The sequence below is a fragment of the Hemibagrus wyckioides genome, linkage group LG13, assembly GCF_019097595.1.
Source record: "Hemibagrus wyckioides isolate EC202008001 linkage group LG13, SWU_Hwy_1.0, whole genome shotgun sequence".
NCBI lineage: Eukaryota > Metazoa > Chordata > Actinopteri > Siluriformes > Bagridae > Hemibagrus > Hemibagrus wyckioides.
Window position 1 is genome coordinate 18,636,926 of NC_080722.1, and position 17,779 is coordinate 18,654,704.

A 17,779-nucleotide genomic window follows, 5' to 3' on the forward strand; every position below is an offset into this window, starting at 1 on the left:
GGATCAGAGCATCTCCAAAACTGCAGCTCTTGTGGGGTGTTCCCGGTCTGCAGTGGTCAGTATCTGTCAAAAGTGGTCAAAGGAAGGAACAGTGGTGAACCGGCAACAGGGGCCAAGGCTCATTAATGCACGTGGGGAGTGAAGGCTGGCCCGTGTGATCCGATCCAACAGACGAGCTACTGTTGCCCAAATTGCTGAAGAAGTTAATGCTGGTTCTGATAGAAAGGTGTCAGAATACACAGTGCATGATGGGTCAGGGCTGTTTTGGCAGCAAAAGGGGAACCAACACAATATTAGGCAGGTGGTCATAATGTTATGTCTGGTCTATGTATACCTTTAGCGTCTCTGTAGGAGTTATATTTTATTTGTCAAAGCATAAGATTACTGCTAACCTTCTCAACCTATCTTGTTTCTATTTTATTTTATTTCTATTTTTCTTCTTTTTCTCTTTTCTAATTGAACTAGTAGGGTATATTACCAATAGAATGAGTCTTCAGAGAGATCCAGCACATCACCCTACACAATATGACCTGTGACAGGGTCCGATTGATTTAACCCCAATTAATTTGTAATCAGATCCTCACCCCCCACTCCACACTATCATTGGGAATGTAATGAGCAGTGCTAATGTTGAACGGGGAGAAAACATTTGTTTTGCTCAATCTCAGCAACAGAATGCACAAGATCAGGACTTTTGTTTTATCTCCTAAAACTTTCCTAAGGTCTGGGGTCCCTTCCCTCCAACATTTACATTACTGTAGAATTTAAAGATTTTGACATATTTGTGATGCCATGATTTCTATGCTGATTTCTATCCTGCTTTTTGAGATTTATTCTTCTCCTTTGTACTTTATTTACACATTTGTCATTTATGTTGCATGGCCTCTTTTATGTTGTTTTTGTTTTTTTTGGTTTGTTGTTATTAAACTAATAAAAAAAATAAATCAAAATGCAATAGACTCATTAACAAAAAGGTAGATGTACTATATTGCCAAGGGTTTTGGGACACCCCACCAAATCACTGAATTCAGATGTTGTTTTTCAGGGGTTGGGCTTGGCCTCTTAGTTCCAGTGAAAGGAACTTGACTTGACTGCACAAAGTCCTGACCTCAACCTGATAGAACGTCTTTGGGATGAATTACAGCAGAGACTGTGAGCCAGACCAAAACTGGGAAGTCTGCTTTTACATGCACATGAATGTAATATGGAGTTGGCCCGCCCTTTGCTGCTATAACAGCTTCCACGCTTCTGGGAAGGCTTTCCACAAGGTTTAGGAGTGTGTTTATGGGAATTTTTTATCATTCCTCTAGAAGCGCATTTGTGAGATCAGGCACTGATGTTGGACGAGAAGGTCTGGCTCACAGTCTCCGCTCTAATTCATCCCAAAGGTGTTCTATCAGGTTGAGGTCAGGACTCAACTGTGAAGTTCCTCCACACCAAACTCACTCATCCATGTCTTTATGGACCTTGCTTTGTACACTGGTGTGCAGTCATGTTGGAACAGGAAGGGGTCATCCCCAAACTGTTCCCACAAAGTTAGAAGCATGAAATTGTCCAAAATGTCTTGGTATGCTGAAGCATTAAGAGTTCCTTTCACTGGAACTTAGGGGCCAAGCCAAACCCCTGAAAAACAATACCTGAATTTAATTTGGATTGGTGTCCCAAAACTTTTGGCAATATAGTGTATGTACGTGTCACAAATAAAAAGAAAATCTTGTGGCTCTTTTATACACTAGGGGGCGTTTTGCAGGCATGCTCTGGGTCTACTAGTCTCCTTTGAAGGAAGAATCACTCCTTTAACTGACCACTTTTCTATACATTATATGGCCAAAAGTAGATGACCGAACATCTCATTCCAAAACAGCTGGGATTAATACAGAGCTGGTTGCTACAGTAACCTCCGTTCTTCTGAAAAAGGTTCACATTATTTATTTTCATGGCTGTTAGGATTTATTTCAGTTAAACTGCGAGGACATTAGTGAATTTGGGGACTCATGTTTGGATAATAAGGTTGGACTTGCAGTAATGAAACCAATTTTATTCCAAATGTGTTTCGTTTATTTATTTATTTATATTTTTTTCCACTAAAAACCACAAATCATTCGTTTATGGCCCTCGGCTTGTACACAAGGCCGTCATGCTGAAACAAAAAAATTGTTGCCACAAACTTTAAAGTACACAGTGCTGTGGAATATCCTGCCCTATAGCATTAGTAGGTTTTAAGTCAAAAACATGAAAAACAACCTCATACAATGATTCCTCCTTCACCTCCTTTATGCTATGTGGTTTTAGATGGTTGTGAAGTTTCCTTCATTCCAGAGAATGTTTTCTCTGCTCTGAAGTCTAATGGCAGTGTATTTTACACCACTCATATGAGTATGTCTATTTGTATTTTATAGGCAAATAAAGAAAAAAAATATCACAGAGTAATAGATAATCAAGTCTATTTTCTGAACCAGTAATTAAATTGAATCCATCGATCCATTCATCCATCTCTCATCAATCCATCTATCCATCCATTGATCCACCCACACATCCATCTATCTTAAATGGCCAAAGGTTTGTGGACACCTAACCATTACACCCATTGCACAAGATTGCATCAGAAGTCTTTGCCTTTTCCTTCACTGAAACGGACAGCCCCAAACATTTTCCAGCATGACACTGCCCCTCTACACAAAGCAAGCTCCATGAAGACACGGTCAAACAAGGCTGTAGAGGAAGATCTTGAGTGTCCTGCACAGAGCTCTGACCTCAACCCCACTGATCACCTTTGGGATGAACTGCACTCTATCGGTGTCTGATCTCACCAATCTCTTGTGGCTGAATGAACAAAAATCCATCTAGTGGAAGAGCGGATCTTATTCCAACAGTAAAAAGAAGACGGAATCTTGAATGTGATGTTCAAAAAGCACACGAGTGTAATGGTGAGGTGTCCACATACTTTTGGTCGCACCACTGCATTGTACATCAGATCATGCAAAATTGCTGATACTCTGTATAGAACTGTCAGACCTAGTAACAAATTTTTATTAGACAAAGATACACTCATTAACGTGGTATTTAATTGCACCGCTGATTATTTTGTCGTCACTTTAAGCTTCATCTTATAACCTTGATCCCGCGCCATTACCAGGCAATTATATGTTCATCCATGTAGCACTCAGACACAGCATCTTGTTCGCACTTGTATTTTTATTGTACAAGTTCTTGCTCTTGTAAACGAAATTCACAATTGTTTTCTTCAGCATGAAGGTAGGTAAAAACAAGCAGAATGAAAACCAAACCATTTTTTTTAATCAATAAAGGTATTATACCAAGAAAGGCAGACCACAAGACAGCAATTGTAGCAAAGACAGTTACATCACTCACTTTATCTCCATCCGCTTTCACTAGTGCTTTCCGAGGGGCGTTTTGTTTCTGATATTTCTCGGGGTTTAATCATATAAATTAATCACACTCACATTACACAGCCAATATGTGTATGCTGAATAACATAAATAAGAGAATTGTACACATGTAGACATTTGGATTTAGTCATGTGCTTAGCAAAAAAATTTTCTGGCACCCACAACACACCAGCATGCAAAACAAGAAACCGAAAGAACTGATCCATACACGTTTGCAGAGTATACAGTATTTGTATAGAGTGCTTATTCATCGTCTTCTCGCGGTTATTACCACCACCATTACACAAGCTATGATATTTTTTAGACCATGAAGTGATGTCACTGCCATTGCTAAGAGTCCCGATGCTTACCTGTAGTCTTAAAACCTTTAAATGCAAATTTATTTCAGTTCCATTCACATCTGTGAACTACTGACCAGGTTATGAGAGAACCCAAATGTCCCCAAAGGCATTTGTGTGGTGCATGCTTTAGGACACCCCGTATAAAACCGGACAGCACAGCAGTCTGAAAGATGCTGTTAAAGAGCATGTAAACATATTTCACGCAGAAATGAACACCGTTAACAGTCCTGAGAGATAAAACTGGTTTTCTTTATTCTTCCATAGCAGACCACGCTTCTTCGGCTTTCATGTAGTACTGATTAGCCAGTCTGCCCTTCATCGCCTCCATGGCTGCATCAGCTGCCTCAGTGAAGAGATCGCCTACAGAGAAAGGACACGTGTAGCAAGCCTCATTAGGTTCATTTTTAAATTATCGTTTTAACATTTGTAAAAATTGTTGAAGTTCTTTAACTGTGAAAGGTCAGATATATGTGTATAATAGTACTGATTACATCTGATAGCAGGTGAAAAAATACATCAAGTTCTCTTTGACATATCAGTTTTTGAGCAATTAAAGAATACAAACATTTTTGAAAGTAGAATTTCTGCACTAGAATTGCACAATGAAAATCATTCATGGGTGAAAAAGTAAAATTTTAGTTTATATGCCAGCAGGAGTGAGCTCTTGAGTTTTCAGTGAATGTACACTATATTGCCGAACGTTTTGGGACACCGCTCCAAATCATTGAGTTCAGGTGTTGTTTTTCAGGGGTTGGGCTTGGCCCCTTAGTTTCAGTGAAAGGAACTCTTAATCCTTCAGCATACCAAGACATTTTGGACAATTTCATGCTACCAACTTTCTGGGAACCAGCTTCCTGTTCCAGCATGACTGCACACCAGTGCACAAAGCAAGGTCCATAAAGACATGGATGAGGGAGTTTGGTGTGGAGGAACTTCATAGAGTCCTGACCTCAACCTGATAGAACACGTTTGGGATGAATTAGAGCGGAGACTGTGAGCCAGACCTTCTCGTCCAACATCAGTCTCTGACCTCACAAATGCACTTCTAGTGGAATGGTCAAAAAATTCCCGTAAACACACAGGTCAGTGCATGCAAGTGAAGTTCCTCCACACCAAACTCACTCATCCATGTCTTAATGGAGCTTGCTTTGTGCACTAGTGTGCAGTCATGTTGGAACAGGAAGTGACCATCCCCAAACTGTTCCCATAAAGTGCATTAAATTGTCCAAAATATCTTGGTATACTGAAGCATTAAGAGTTCCTTTCACTGGAACTAAGGGGCTGAGCACAAACCCTGAAAAACAACACCTGAATTCAATCATTTAGAGGGGTGTCCCAAAACATTTGCCAAAATAGTGCAGAGATACCAAGAAGAAAGGCAGAGAGAAAAAACAAACTGGTGTATGACGATGCATGAGAATTTTCCCAGATGTTCACCAAACAGCACAGTGATAGCTCAGCGATTACGATGTGGGGCTTCTGATCAGAAGGTTGCGAGTTCAAATCCCAGCACCACCAAGGTCTCACAGCTGGGACCTTGAGCAAGTCCCTTACCAGTTGTGCAAACAAAAAGAAATAAAACAAGACCAGGGACAGAGGCCAAATGGCGAACACGTACAGCTCGGTGTGGCCTCAAATTAGACAACAGCTATCTAACCATCTTGTCTATTGGTTTAGGGAACTTACAGGTCAAAGTTCACCTAAATAACGTGGACAGGAAGCTAAAGTAACCGCAAAAACACGTCTTTCATGTCCCACATCCTTTTTCCTTCAACGGACAGGCATTTCCGCCGGATGACTGTTTACTTTCCTGTCTTTATGCTTTCCTGCTGTATGAGTGTAATGATTTTTGTAATGAGGTTTTCATGAATGCTCTGACATTTCTTATTAGATTCCTATTTTGTCAGTGATTACAAAACATCCTGAAGAAGCAAAACAGTCCGTCAGCATTACCGTGCCTCGAGTCAGGTTCGGGTTTTGATCTGTAGTGTTCGAATTTCTCCAAACATAGTGCTGTGCTTGTTGACCAAAGTGTGTGGTGCTGTGCAACACGTAGCTGGCCTTTAGGAAATCTGAAACAGTGATGTACTGCATGGTAATCTACCCTGAAGCTTGCTCATCACGGGTTTTATCTAAGTTTTCTTAACAAGCAGCTGATAAGAACTTTATGCAAATCTTTTCCAGCATTAAGACCTTTCTCTGTACCAATGAAGTATCATTTAATCACATTTCATTTAATAGGAACGCCACACCTAAAGTTTATTATTCCAGGTGTTTAGATACCCTTTGAAAGTCTATGAATCGTACTCCATGTTCGTTTTTATGCAGTACTTGTGATATAGGTTATTGCCAGATTCATATTTTTGGATGGTTTAATTATTGTATAAAAATGTATTAATACACAACAGAACTAAAATCAGGGCCTCCAGGAAACAGGCTGAGTTTCTCTGTGAAAGTTCCAGCCAAAAATGCTAAAGATTGTTTTTAAAAATAAAATTTGCAATACAATTTTCAAAAGGGTTTTGTGTGTGTGTGTTGGAGGGATGTGGGGTTATAGGACCATTTAAATTGGCAAATTGCAGGCACATATTTTTGTATAATTATGTTCCATGATAGCTGTTCCACACACATGAGTACAAGAGGGCTATGGCTGAATGCGTGTTGATGTCTTTGCCTAAACCTGTGGCAAATTTGTTGGGATTTGCGTTCATTTCTGCTATTGCAAAAACCCTGGAGGAAAAACACTTAACATTCCCATTCATACCTGCTCTCTGAGGATCTGCAGTAAGGCCAAAACTTCCTTCTTGGTACATCTCAGCGGCCCGAGCTAGAAGGAGGTAGCGGGGTTCATCCTGCATGCCATCAAACTCTCCTCCTTCATCATAATCAGTCATGTTGAGCGCACACTCATACCACTGCACCGCTTCCTCCCAGTCCTGAGTCCTGCACAATGTAAATACAACAACAAATAAATCACGACTGAAAACTGAAAACAGCCCTTCCCTCCTTTTTTATTTTTAGATTAAAACTGTGGTGGTCTCAGAAAGCCTGTTTGAATCTTTTGGAGATTTGATATTTGAGTATAATTAGGACTTAACAATCTTTTAGATTATTTTGTACCTGTTAGGTGGGAGGTTGACTCCTGTGTCAAAAGCTCTGGCCACTAAAATCATACTGGGTCTGTCTCCAGCCTCAGCTGCCTGAAGCAACATGTGGAAACCTTTCTTCCTGTTCTCTTCATTGTCCTGTTGTCCCAGTGCAGCACAGACAAAGAGAATTTAAAAAGCAAGTTCATTTAGTTCATCCTTGTGGAAAAATCAAATCTGGGTTAAAACAACAAATGGTACCTGCAGTTCAATCTCAGGCAGGACGTGATGCGGCAGCTGCAGATATAACTGACCGAGTGCTACGATAGCCTCCAACTCGCCACACATAGCAGCCCTCTCCAGATGATACACGGCAGAATTCTGGTCCCACGGTGCATCTTTTTCACAGAACCGACCTGCTTCATGATATCGGACCATGGCTAGATGTACCTGATGATGTGAGAGCAGAATTAAACAACTGTACACCCACTGTTACATCAATGGTAAAAAAAAATTATTTGAAAGGCTATAAGCAGCTAATTTAATCTGCAGATTTTTCGATTTTCAGTTGATTACAAAACACACACACACACACTAACATGCCCTCATGTATATGGATCTGTCTAGTACAGCTGATAATATCCACTTCAAAGGCACTTATGCCAAAAATAGATATCACACTTCATCAGACCGATACACTGCCACGTACATCTCAGAATCACACTGTTACACAATCTGAATAATAATCCAATGCAAGTCTATTTTTTCTTCATCTGAGATACAATTACTATTACTTATGTACACCGATCAGGCATAAAAATGGACAAGCGTAAGGATTTGAGCGAGTTTGACAAGGGCCAGATTGTGATGGATAGAGGACTGGATCAGAGCATCTCCAAAACTGCAGCTCTTGTGGGGTGTTCCCGGTCTGCAGTGGTCAGTATCCGTTAAAAGTATCCTTTAAGTCCTGTAAGTATCCTTTAAGTCCTGTAAGTTGGCCCACCTTGCAACTTACAGGACTTAAAGGATCTGCTGCTAACATCTTGGTGCCAGATACCACAGCACACTTTCAGGGATCTGGCACGGGGGCCAGGGCTGTTTTGGCAGCAAAAGGGGGACCAACACAATATTAGTCAGGTGGTCATAATGTTATGCCTGATCCTCTATAAAGTACATAGCTAAAAAGTGAAAAAGTACTCTACCTTGCCCAGAATAGATTTGCCGATTTTCCTTTCAAGAAACTGCGCATTCAGTCTCTCCACCTCTACTGCCACACAGGATGGCCTATGAACGTGGGCACGAGACGAATGGAAGAAACTCCATTTTTCCTCTGTCAGCTGGAGGGTAAAACAAATACATGTATGAAAAAAAAAGAAAAAGAGAGTGATGCTATAAAAATTAAAGGAAGATGCTCGAAAGTGCATAAGTTTGGCCACAATGGTGCATTTACGTTTGTGCAATAGTTTTGAAAATGCAAGAACCATGAACCTCAGTTACTAGACAAAGCAGGAGGTGCAAATCCATAAAGAAAAAAATGACAAGCACACCAGATTGGGAGAAAATAAATGGATTTTTTTTTTTTGCCTCAGTGATTATTTTTTCCCCAGAAGACTGAGCTCTGGAAGCACAACCAGCACTTTGGAGCTTAAGAGGTTAAAGTGGCTCAGTGTCTAAAGGCTCTGATTACAAGGTCATGGGTTCAAGCCCCAGCGCTGCCAAACTGCCACTGCTGAGGCTTGAACAAGGACCTTAACCCTTTCTGCTCCAGTTTCCAAACAATCTGGAATACTAAAAAATAAATAAATTCATTGTGCTATACTGTATGAAACAAAACAGGAAAAAAGGCTGAAAAACATGGCATAACAAATAAAAATGCTCATGTAGACAATGCTTGTACAACTTCTTCTCTATTAACCTTTCAGCCCCAAGATCGCTAACACTATCATTTCTTTGTAACCAAGAGGAGGTTGTTTCCATTTCAGTTCTCAGAATCAGCTTGTATCAGCCAACTCATCACGAGAGGTTGCCGACATTTTAAGATTTTTATTAATTTTGCGTGATCCGAAGATAGCGGAATTTCATAAATTCGTTGATTTATAGGAATACATGCGGATTCAAAACACACAGAAGACAAGAACGTGAACATGATTGCAGTGGTGACACACTAGCAAGTCTCCTTCAATTATAAAGACGAACAAAAAGCTAATTTACATGCAGCAGAAACAATGCTGAAAATCTCCAATATCATGGGACAAAAAAAAACCCCAAAAAGCATGGCTGTCCTTCTGTCTGTGGGAAATGAATGCTCAAGATTTTACTTTTAATATCCCCTAGCAGCATGCATTAGAGAACCAAGAAGCGAGAGAACACCTGAGACCAATTTTAAACAATACTCTGATGCTCAAACCAGACAGAGGGCAAGACTAAAGGTGGTGCATGCAGGAAAAATCACCGTCTGAGAGTCAGGGAGGTTTAGAGTAACTGAGAACTTGCTGGCGTTACCCACCACTTTGTGCTGAGAAAGGCGAGAGGAAGGGGAAAGAGTAGTGTAAATGTAGAAAGCTGGAGAAAGTGTGAGGTGAGAAACACATAAAGGAGTGTGTTATATGGTTACTGGATGGTTATGATCGAGCGGGGGGAGTGAAGTAGTTGTATTTACCCGACGGACACTGTCTTCATCCGATTCGGAGCAATGCCTGTTGTAGAAAGGTCGAGCCTACATGGTGACGTATAAAAGCCACTATCACACGGTTGTGAAGAATCCAAAAATGTGTCTCTTTCACTGCCACTATTACAAGTGGTGTTTAAATACATCACTCAGACATATTATAAAAAAAAGAAAATACCCTTTCATGGTGTTCTCCTGGGTCTCCTTCGCTGCGTTTCTCACTCGGGTAACCGCTGTCTCCACCGCTCTCCGAGTCCTGGGAATGAAAGACGATTCAGGTCTTATGACTCTGCTATGACTACGGTAATTTGTTTGTTTGAAATGAAACCGTTTTGTTCCACACCCTAACCTTTCGATTCCAGTTGTTTCTTTCTGCTTCATCCGTCTCATGCACGCCTGGCCAACCTAAAGCAGCAAAAACCAAATCCAGCTTTACGGTTTCAACAGTAATAATAGCCTTGATAGGCGTAAAAACAAAACAACAAGATGAAATAAGGAGGAGACTTTGGGGAGACTCTGGGGAGACTTTACCCAAGGGAGAGCGTCCTGCAAAGGCACCCAGGCTCAGGGGCGAACAGGGAATGGAGTCTGCGTCGCTCATGTTCTCGTCTACGGAGGAAGTCTCCGAGAGTCGAGACAGGAGAGGGGGGCCGCGGGTAAAAGACGTGGTGCGGACCCTGGGAGAGCCGCAGTGTTCCTCAGAGCCACGGAGTACGGTCTGGGCTGACTCCTAACCGGTTCGAAAACAACACACCTTGTTATTTCTCACAGTTGTGAAGGTTAATGGCTGACATTACGGTTCAGTGACTGACATCACATCCAGAAAGAACCTCGAATGTCTTTAAATCATAAACATCATCCTATTTTGAATAACTGATAGACTATAAGTGCTAAGAGGTGCTTATAATCAACAAGACGGGATCTGTGTGTTGTTTTTGGTATAATTCGTGAAAGCAATAGAGCAAAATCGTGCCACTCTGAAACCTCAAGACAAGATACTTTACTATAAATCAGATGTTTTGAATCATGTAAAAATAAACATAATTTAAACAATTGCAAAAAACAAGTTCTATAGTTTATTATATTTACTTGTCTTGAGTACATGTATGTGGCTTATATTTATTTGCATATCGCTGTTTATTTGAGTTTAAGGAATTGACGTTCCTATCAGCAAGAGCATGTATGTAGATCAATTGAAGCTAGGTGTTTAAAATCCAGTCCCTTCTTTCAGTTTTCCCTTCGAAGCTACACTCCTAAGAGACTGGCCAAGATTCAACACTGCAATGCACACTGGAGTGTTTTTTTACGGAAAGAACAGAAAAGGACACGTTGTTCTAACTGGTTTAAAATCCACGTGCTTGTGTTTATAAAAGAACACCATCACCATCTAGATTGTTTAACTCATGAAATTGTTATTAATGATTAAACTCAAAGTTTGGACCCTAACAGAAGTTAAGAATAGCATCTAGGAGACTAACCAGCAGCTTGTTGGTGCAGTCCAGCTGAGAGCTTTCTGCAGGAGCCAGGTCAAACGGCGTGAGGCCCATACTCTTACAAATCTTGTTACACAGGTGCGAGTGGAAGAACAGGGCCATGCCTCGTACACCTTAACGGCACGTGCACAAGAAAGATAACATCAGAAACGAGTCTGTGCATAATCCTAACAGTCAGACAACTCTTGCTTCGAGACAGACCATGCATGGGTGATTGTACTGAAGAGAAAGATCTAGATAAGTACCCAAATTTCCATCACCAAAGTCAGTGCCCTTCTCTGTGTGGATCTGAGGGTCTGTGTAGAGGTCTCCAACACCCTGAATGTCCACAACTATCAGCTGGTGTCCCGAACGTTCGAATGTAAAGTGACTGAAAGCCTAAGACCACAGAATTGCTGTGTGAACACCGGCTCGTGCTACGTGTGAATTACAAATGACTTTCATGCTGCAGAAACTGACCTTAGTGAGTGAAAATATCTGATCTCTTATTGTATTTCCTATTATAAGATTACAGTGAACCAAATATAAAGATTTCTAACCCTTCTTCAAGCTTGAAATGAACAGAAATGTCTAGAACTAGGGTTTAGTAATCTTAAATGTAATAGGAAATACTATATGATTCAGACTTTACAGATGATTTCACTTGCTAAGATGTCATTTTTTTGCAGTGCAGTGGCAGCTACATTTTGTGCACGCTAACAATACAATATACCTGACAATATACAATATACCTGAGGCGTAAGACGTATGTTATCGTCCCTCACAAAGCCAGAGTTCGAGTTGTATTTGATGTACTGCCCCTCGATGTAGTGCTCCAGGTGGAAAAGCGGTTTACCTGGGCGTGAGGTCATTTCCACAACACACATTTGCATGATGTCAACCTAAAGTGAAGATAACCAACCAAACACACACACCAGATTACTATCTACAGAAAAATAAAAAGTTCAACAAGAATCAAGCAGCCTGAAAATAAAAACAGGTACCTGCTTTGGCGGCCTGTGACGATTATACTCCTCACCCCATAATTTAGCTTCCATTTGTAATCTAACATCCTCAAAATAAACATCTCGGTCCACGGTCTCCATGTACCGCTTAGCCACGTAGTTCGATGCCGATTTCCAGTTGCTGCTATGGGAGAAGTTTGACAACTTCTTTCTGCAAAGCAAAGAAACTTCGTGTCAAACAGCTGCTGAGTGTGAAGAGCAACTTTAAACCACAGTAATAAGGAAGTCATGCTGTGACACTGTCTATTTACACAAGGTGAAGAATAAGTACAAACTAACTCAAAACTTTACTCGACACAGTGTGTTATGAAAGGAGTCATGCAGCTTTTTGAACCGTTTCGATGCCACATGGTGAACGGGAACCCATACCCGAAACCCGAAACCTCTGAGCGTGGAATATTTTACCCTGAACTGCTATGTAAAGGAATGTAGTGCAGGAGTGAACAAATATATGCTCAAGAGTAAATCTGCACAGTGCTTACGTTCGGAAACACTCTCTCATGGCGCCTTTTCCAAAGGGCTGTAAAAGAAACATTTATTTGACAAGTTGTTAAATAAAGTGACAAGTCAACTAATTTCCCTAAAGTAAAAAGCACACTTCATGGTTACTCTAAGTCTAGTTAGAGTTACTGACAGTGTTATTGTTACCTGAGAGGACATCTTGATGAAGACTTGGTCCTGGACCCATTCACCAGTAATGGCACTGTACCTAGAGGATGACCGGGGCACACTGTTAGGACGGCTGCTCGCACAAAAACATGAAAGTGACGTCTCTTTATTTATTTAGTACAAGATATAATGAACTGATTTCAGGGGTGAACTGAAAGCCTGATTACTGAGCCACTATGAAACCTCAAGCTGAAATATACCCCAAATTTCATGATGTAAGATTTTTCATCCTGTATCTACTTCCTTGACATAATAAAAACCTTAATAAACAAAATGTTGATTCAATTTTGTTTCAAATGTCAAGGTTAGAAGCTTTACGCTGGTCTCAATATTTCCTCTACAGCTGCACTGAATGAAAATAGAATGTACTGAGCAAAATACAGCCATAAACCTATATATGGCAATCTCTGTAAGGGGGCGTGGCCTCTTTGCCTGTCAGTCCCATTGCAGGAGGCGTGGCCCTTCTTTCCTCATATTTTCAACCCACACAATAAGGCTCACATTAGATTAAAACATTTCCATAATATCAAACTGAAAGTATTTTTCAGACATCATTTGCTTAATTATTATTTAAGTCCTGGTCCTATATGCTGAGGTATTTTTGAGCCTCAGCGATTTTGTCCCTCTACCTCAGACTAAATTTGATCATTCGTAGACGATATTAATTAATTTTCCGGGGAAATAAAAATCCTCTTAAAGTCCTGCTGAGTCTCTTACAGAAAAACAGAGCTCACGCACAGTATGGTGCACTGTAAAAGAAACACGACCCTGCTAGCACATGCCTTTTATTTACACAAGTAAACGTGCGTAATGCTCCTCTTAGGCAGAACACTCTGTACCATGTGAAACATTCCAAGTAGAGCGCAGCCCCTACTATTGGCTGCACATCAGCTCCGACACACAGCTATTAGCTGTATATCAAGACTGGATGGGAATTGCTTTTCAGCCATGTTAAATTTAGCACAAAAACAAGCCCTGCAACCCTCTGCTTCCTCGTTGCCTCCACCACACACTGTTATGATACAGGACAGCTCAATAATTGCATTATCGTACACAGAGGAAGTAAAACGACATTGAACTACAGACCTGTAACGAATGCAGGGCTCCGTCTCAACATCTTCGAGATGAAACTCAGCCCAGGGGTCTGGCATAGACCTGGCTTTCTCAATAGCATGTTTCCAAGCAGCCTAGAAAGGAAAGGAAAAGAAATAGGCAGAATGTTCCCTGAAAAAAACATTCAAATCATTATGTCCAGATTGACAAGGACATATATTCTCTTCTTTTTCCTGTGTTTTATGTCATTTACATAGGACATGCACAAAAACCTATTAGCTGAAAGTAGAGAAGGGCAGACAAGGGCAGGAAGCGAGTGGGGTAATGGCTACGAAATAAAACAGAAGCAAAAGTTCATGCAAGGATTATTATTATTACGCTCAAATCAACAGATGGTAAATGGACAGAACGATCTACATTTTTCTGCAAATGTTAAAAATACGCCGGAACCTGGCTCGTACTTTAGGATCTTGGCTGACCGATATGGCTATAATCCAAGATGACACAACACCACAAATATAAAATCATCAACGGGGAAACAAGAGAAACTCAAGTTGATAGTAGGAGTAGGATGGTTTTGATTGCTTTTGCTACCATAATTCATGGAACAGCAGGCTTGCCTCAAATACTTTGGCTCTGCAGCCTATAATTAGAGTTTTGAAAGGTTTGTAGTCGTACAGCGCACACAGCGTGCATATATATAAGTATATATACAGATATCTGTGTTACAGATCTGGTAAAACTGTTAAAAGTAGTTTAGAGTATCTGTGAATACTCATGTCTATACATTTTCACAAAAAAAAAAAAAAAAAAAACCATATTTACAAATTCTTCAAGAAGCCATGACATTTGGCTGGGGTTGTTTCCCTGCAGGTAGCAAACAGCTGAAACAACAGGTGATTATGAAGGAAAGACAGAAAACCCTAAGGGCGAAGTAAGGGCATGCATACCAAACTATGAGAAGCTACAGGGAGAGAAAAAAGATTAATGAGGAATGGAAAAGACAGGGAGTGTATGGCAAGGGATAAGAAGGGAAAGAAAAACGTGTTGGAAAAAAAAGTTGTTGAATGCACATACCCGACCTTTCTCAGTTAAAGAACCAAACCTGACCGAATGCACCTCTGGGTCGGTTTCGTTTTTGTTCTGAAGGGGAAGGTGATGGGCAGATACAGCGGACAGTTAGACATCAACTATACACTCTCGATTTTGCACAAGGTTTGATTAGATTCTGCTTTTTGACATAAAAGAAGAAGAATCAAGCTCTAACCGCAAACCAAGTGAGCAACAGTACAGCTAAAGACCATTCCCGGCTAGAACTGCGCACCAAGGCATGCAGTGTTATTATAATATGTTAAGAAAAAAAAAAGAAGACTTGAACGTCAGTGAGATCAACAGAGGAAAAGCTGTGATATACGCAGTTCTGTAGAAGACATTTTCAGGAAGCAGGTACTGACCAGCCTCTAAGCATATGTTTCAGACAGGGCTTGTTTATCTTCCTCTGTGTACATGTAGGACTTTTACAAAGGACAAACCATTGGCATCAGGGTTTAAATGTAAAATGGATTTAGCTGAGCTTCGTCTGACAGAAAAAAAGTTCATGCAAGGATTATTATTAATGGACAGGATGCCTAGATCTCCATTTTTCTGTAAAAATACACCAGAACCTGGTGATCTTGACTGATCGATATGCCTATTGTAATCTAACATGACACACAACACCACAAATATAAAATCATCAACATGTGTCATGCAAGCGCCGAAAGATCTTTTGTCTAATAATGTTTACATGTAAACAGGCAGGTCTATTCAGGGAAATATTTTCATTAAAATATTATAGGATAATATGCACAATAAGCGTCATCAATATAAAATCATCAAGAACAGCTTCCTGGATTAAGCTGGATGACTAAAACAGCCATATGAAAAAAACAGGTGTTACCTTGTAGCTTTTGGGCAAGGAGTTAGAGAGTTGTTTATGATGGACGAGGTCTTTGAGGTAATCGCAGATGCCTTTCGTGGGACTGATGGGATCATCGGTGATGGGACAGATGTAGAAGTCATCTTCCTCATCATCAACTGTGCTGTTACGTCCCGAGGACACAGACCTGCTGACCGAAGGTCTTTTCAGACTGTCCACCTCCTCCATGCTGAACATGAGCTCCTCGTCTGCCATGGTGATCTTCAAGTGCTGCTAATCAAAAGCGATGGTCCTTGAACAAGATGAAGGAGATGGAGATCAGTGATGGTTCAGATCACTTTGGTGACTCCGTTGTCAATGCAGCTAGCACGAGCCCACATGATACTGACATGGTCAGATAGCCTTAGCTACCTTAGTTAGCACGCAGCTTGAATGCTTAGTTAAGCAGAAAATTCTTTACAAGGAAAGTACGCCACGTATCCGATACGTTTCCATTGTTAAACGTCGTCAAAATATATACTTTATTTTGGTCGTATTTCGAGGGTTCAACCCCGTCACGCGCAGCTAGCAGAGATCTTAAAGACAATCAAGGAGGTTAGCAACGTGAAAATAAACACATGACCCACCTTTCGTTAATAATCAACAAAGCTCATGTGCGGAAGGCCATAACATTCACGAAGTAATCTTCTTTTCGGTCCAGTTATTTCCAAATGGTGTGCAAATGAAAGTGCAGCGAGGACTTAATATGGATAGTTTTAAGGAAATAAATCCCCCCCGTCTCAGTAATCCCCAATGGACGACACAACGTGTCCCACCATCAGCTCTGCCCACTTCAATCCAGCACTAAAGCGTGTGGCCCACTGACTGACACACACACACACACACACACATATCTGTACACAGTGCTGGATGGAGCCAGTGCACTCCTTCTCACTACAGCGCATGCGTGGTGCTTACTACGACCGAATCCTTACGGTTGTTTACCAAAAAGTGCTGTTATGGCATTTATCTTTGGCGTGTATAAACATCAGGCTGTATGTTTGAATCATGCACCAAGGTCGATTAAATCATAATTCTGTAAACGCTTAATAGTAGTAGTAGTAGTGGTTTGGAGAATGTTGATATCTAAAGCTACCAGTAGAGGTCTCAGTTTACAATAGCAGAAAATCCTTATAGAGTCATGTGTGTGTACCGTACACCACGCCCACAGCGACATGGCCCGCATGCACGGACGGCACGTAGACACACACACACACACACACACACACACACACACACACAGGCGAGAGAGAGATAGATAGAGGGAGAGAGAATATTTATGAATATATAATGATCTTTTCAGTGAGTCGGATCATTTCACTGATCCGACTCACCTGAGAACCGACTCTTTCCCCTCTCCATTTTGTTTTACTCCAAAGCATAATATAAGCATTCGGCTGTTTTGTCCAGTGATTGTTCTTCTTTACCTAACTTCATTCATTTATTTCCATCCAACACAAATGGCAACACACACACACTGATTTACACTTTAGCTTTGCCAACATGGCTGAAATGATACTTCAACTCGTATTATTTTTATACTTTATAAAATAACATTTTGCATTTATAATTGTGTTTTATAAAATCTATTTACAAAACACCACTTATTCGATTGGTCGAGCAGTGTTCAAAGAATGCCTATATTTCTTTTAAACACACTGAGATGTTTCACTGTGGAATGAGTACATAATAGAGGGACAGCTCATGTTGGACGTTTGTGGGACAAAGAGGGAGAGTGAGTATATTGGTAGGAGAATGTTGGACATGGAGCTGCCAGGCAGGAGGCAAAGAGGAAGGCCAAAGAGGAGGTATATGGATGTAATAACTGAGGATATGAAGCTAGTGGTTGTAAGTGTTGAGGATACAGAAGATAGGGAGAGGTGGAGAGAGATGATCCGCTGTAGGGAAAAGCTGAATGAAGAAGATGTTTCACTGTGTGCATCGATGAAAACGTTTCCCTTTTTTTTTTTGTTTTTTTTACTGGATTCCTTTTAACAGGAATGTACAAGTCAATGTGAACTTGCCATCCAGCTAGCTGACATGTTATAAAGTGTGAGAGTGTGCTTCTTCGGGATGTATTTACGTTATTGGATGAAAA

General features: G+C 40.7%; 1 protein-coding gene across 3 annotated transcripts; it reads right to left on the reverse strand.

Annotated features, from left to right (window-relative positions):
* Positions 1-3,175: 3,175 nt before the first annotated feature.
* Positions 3,176-16,523, reverse strand: eef2k (eukaryotic elongation factor 2 kinase). 3 transcript variants are annotated; one of them, XM_058406230.1, is made up of 20 exons: positions 16,269-16,523; positions 15,664-15,934; positions 14,802-14,867; positions 13,758-13,858; positions 12,651-12,711; positions 12,485-12,522; positions 11,982-12,153; positions 11,730-11,879; positions 11,244-11,376; positions 10,984-11,111; positions 10,037-10,235; positions 9,855-9,910; positions 9,684-9,761; positions 9,497-9,553; positions 9,290-9,352; positions 8,040-8,174; positions 7,099-7,287; positions 6,872-6,996; positions 6,516-6,694; positions 3,176-4,111 (listed from the first exon to the last, which is right to left on the reverse strand). In XM_058406230.1, the coding sequence occupies exons 2-20, from the start codon at positions 15,895-15,897 to the stop codon at positions 4,002-4,004; spliced, it is 2,274 nt and encodes a 757-aa protein (XP_058262213.1). In that variant the 5' UTR covers positions 15,898-15,934; positions 16,269-16,523; the 3' UTR covers positions 3,176-4,001. The 3 variants fall into 3 exon arrangements, with proteins under 3 accessions (XP_058262213.1, XP_058262215.1, XP_058262214.1); XM_058406232.1 differs by lacking the exon at positions 14,802-14,867; XM_058406231.1 differs by lacking the exon at positions 9,290-9,352 and having other exon boundaries at positions 16,269-16,522.
* Positions 16,524-17,779: the final 1,256 nt, after the last annotated feature.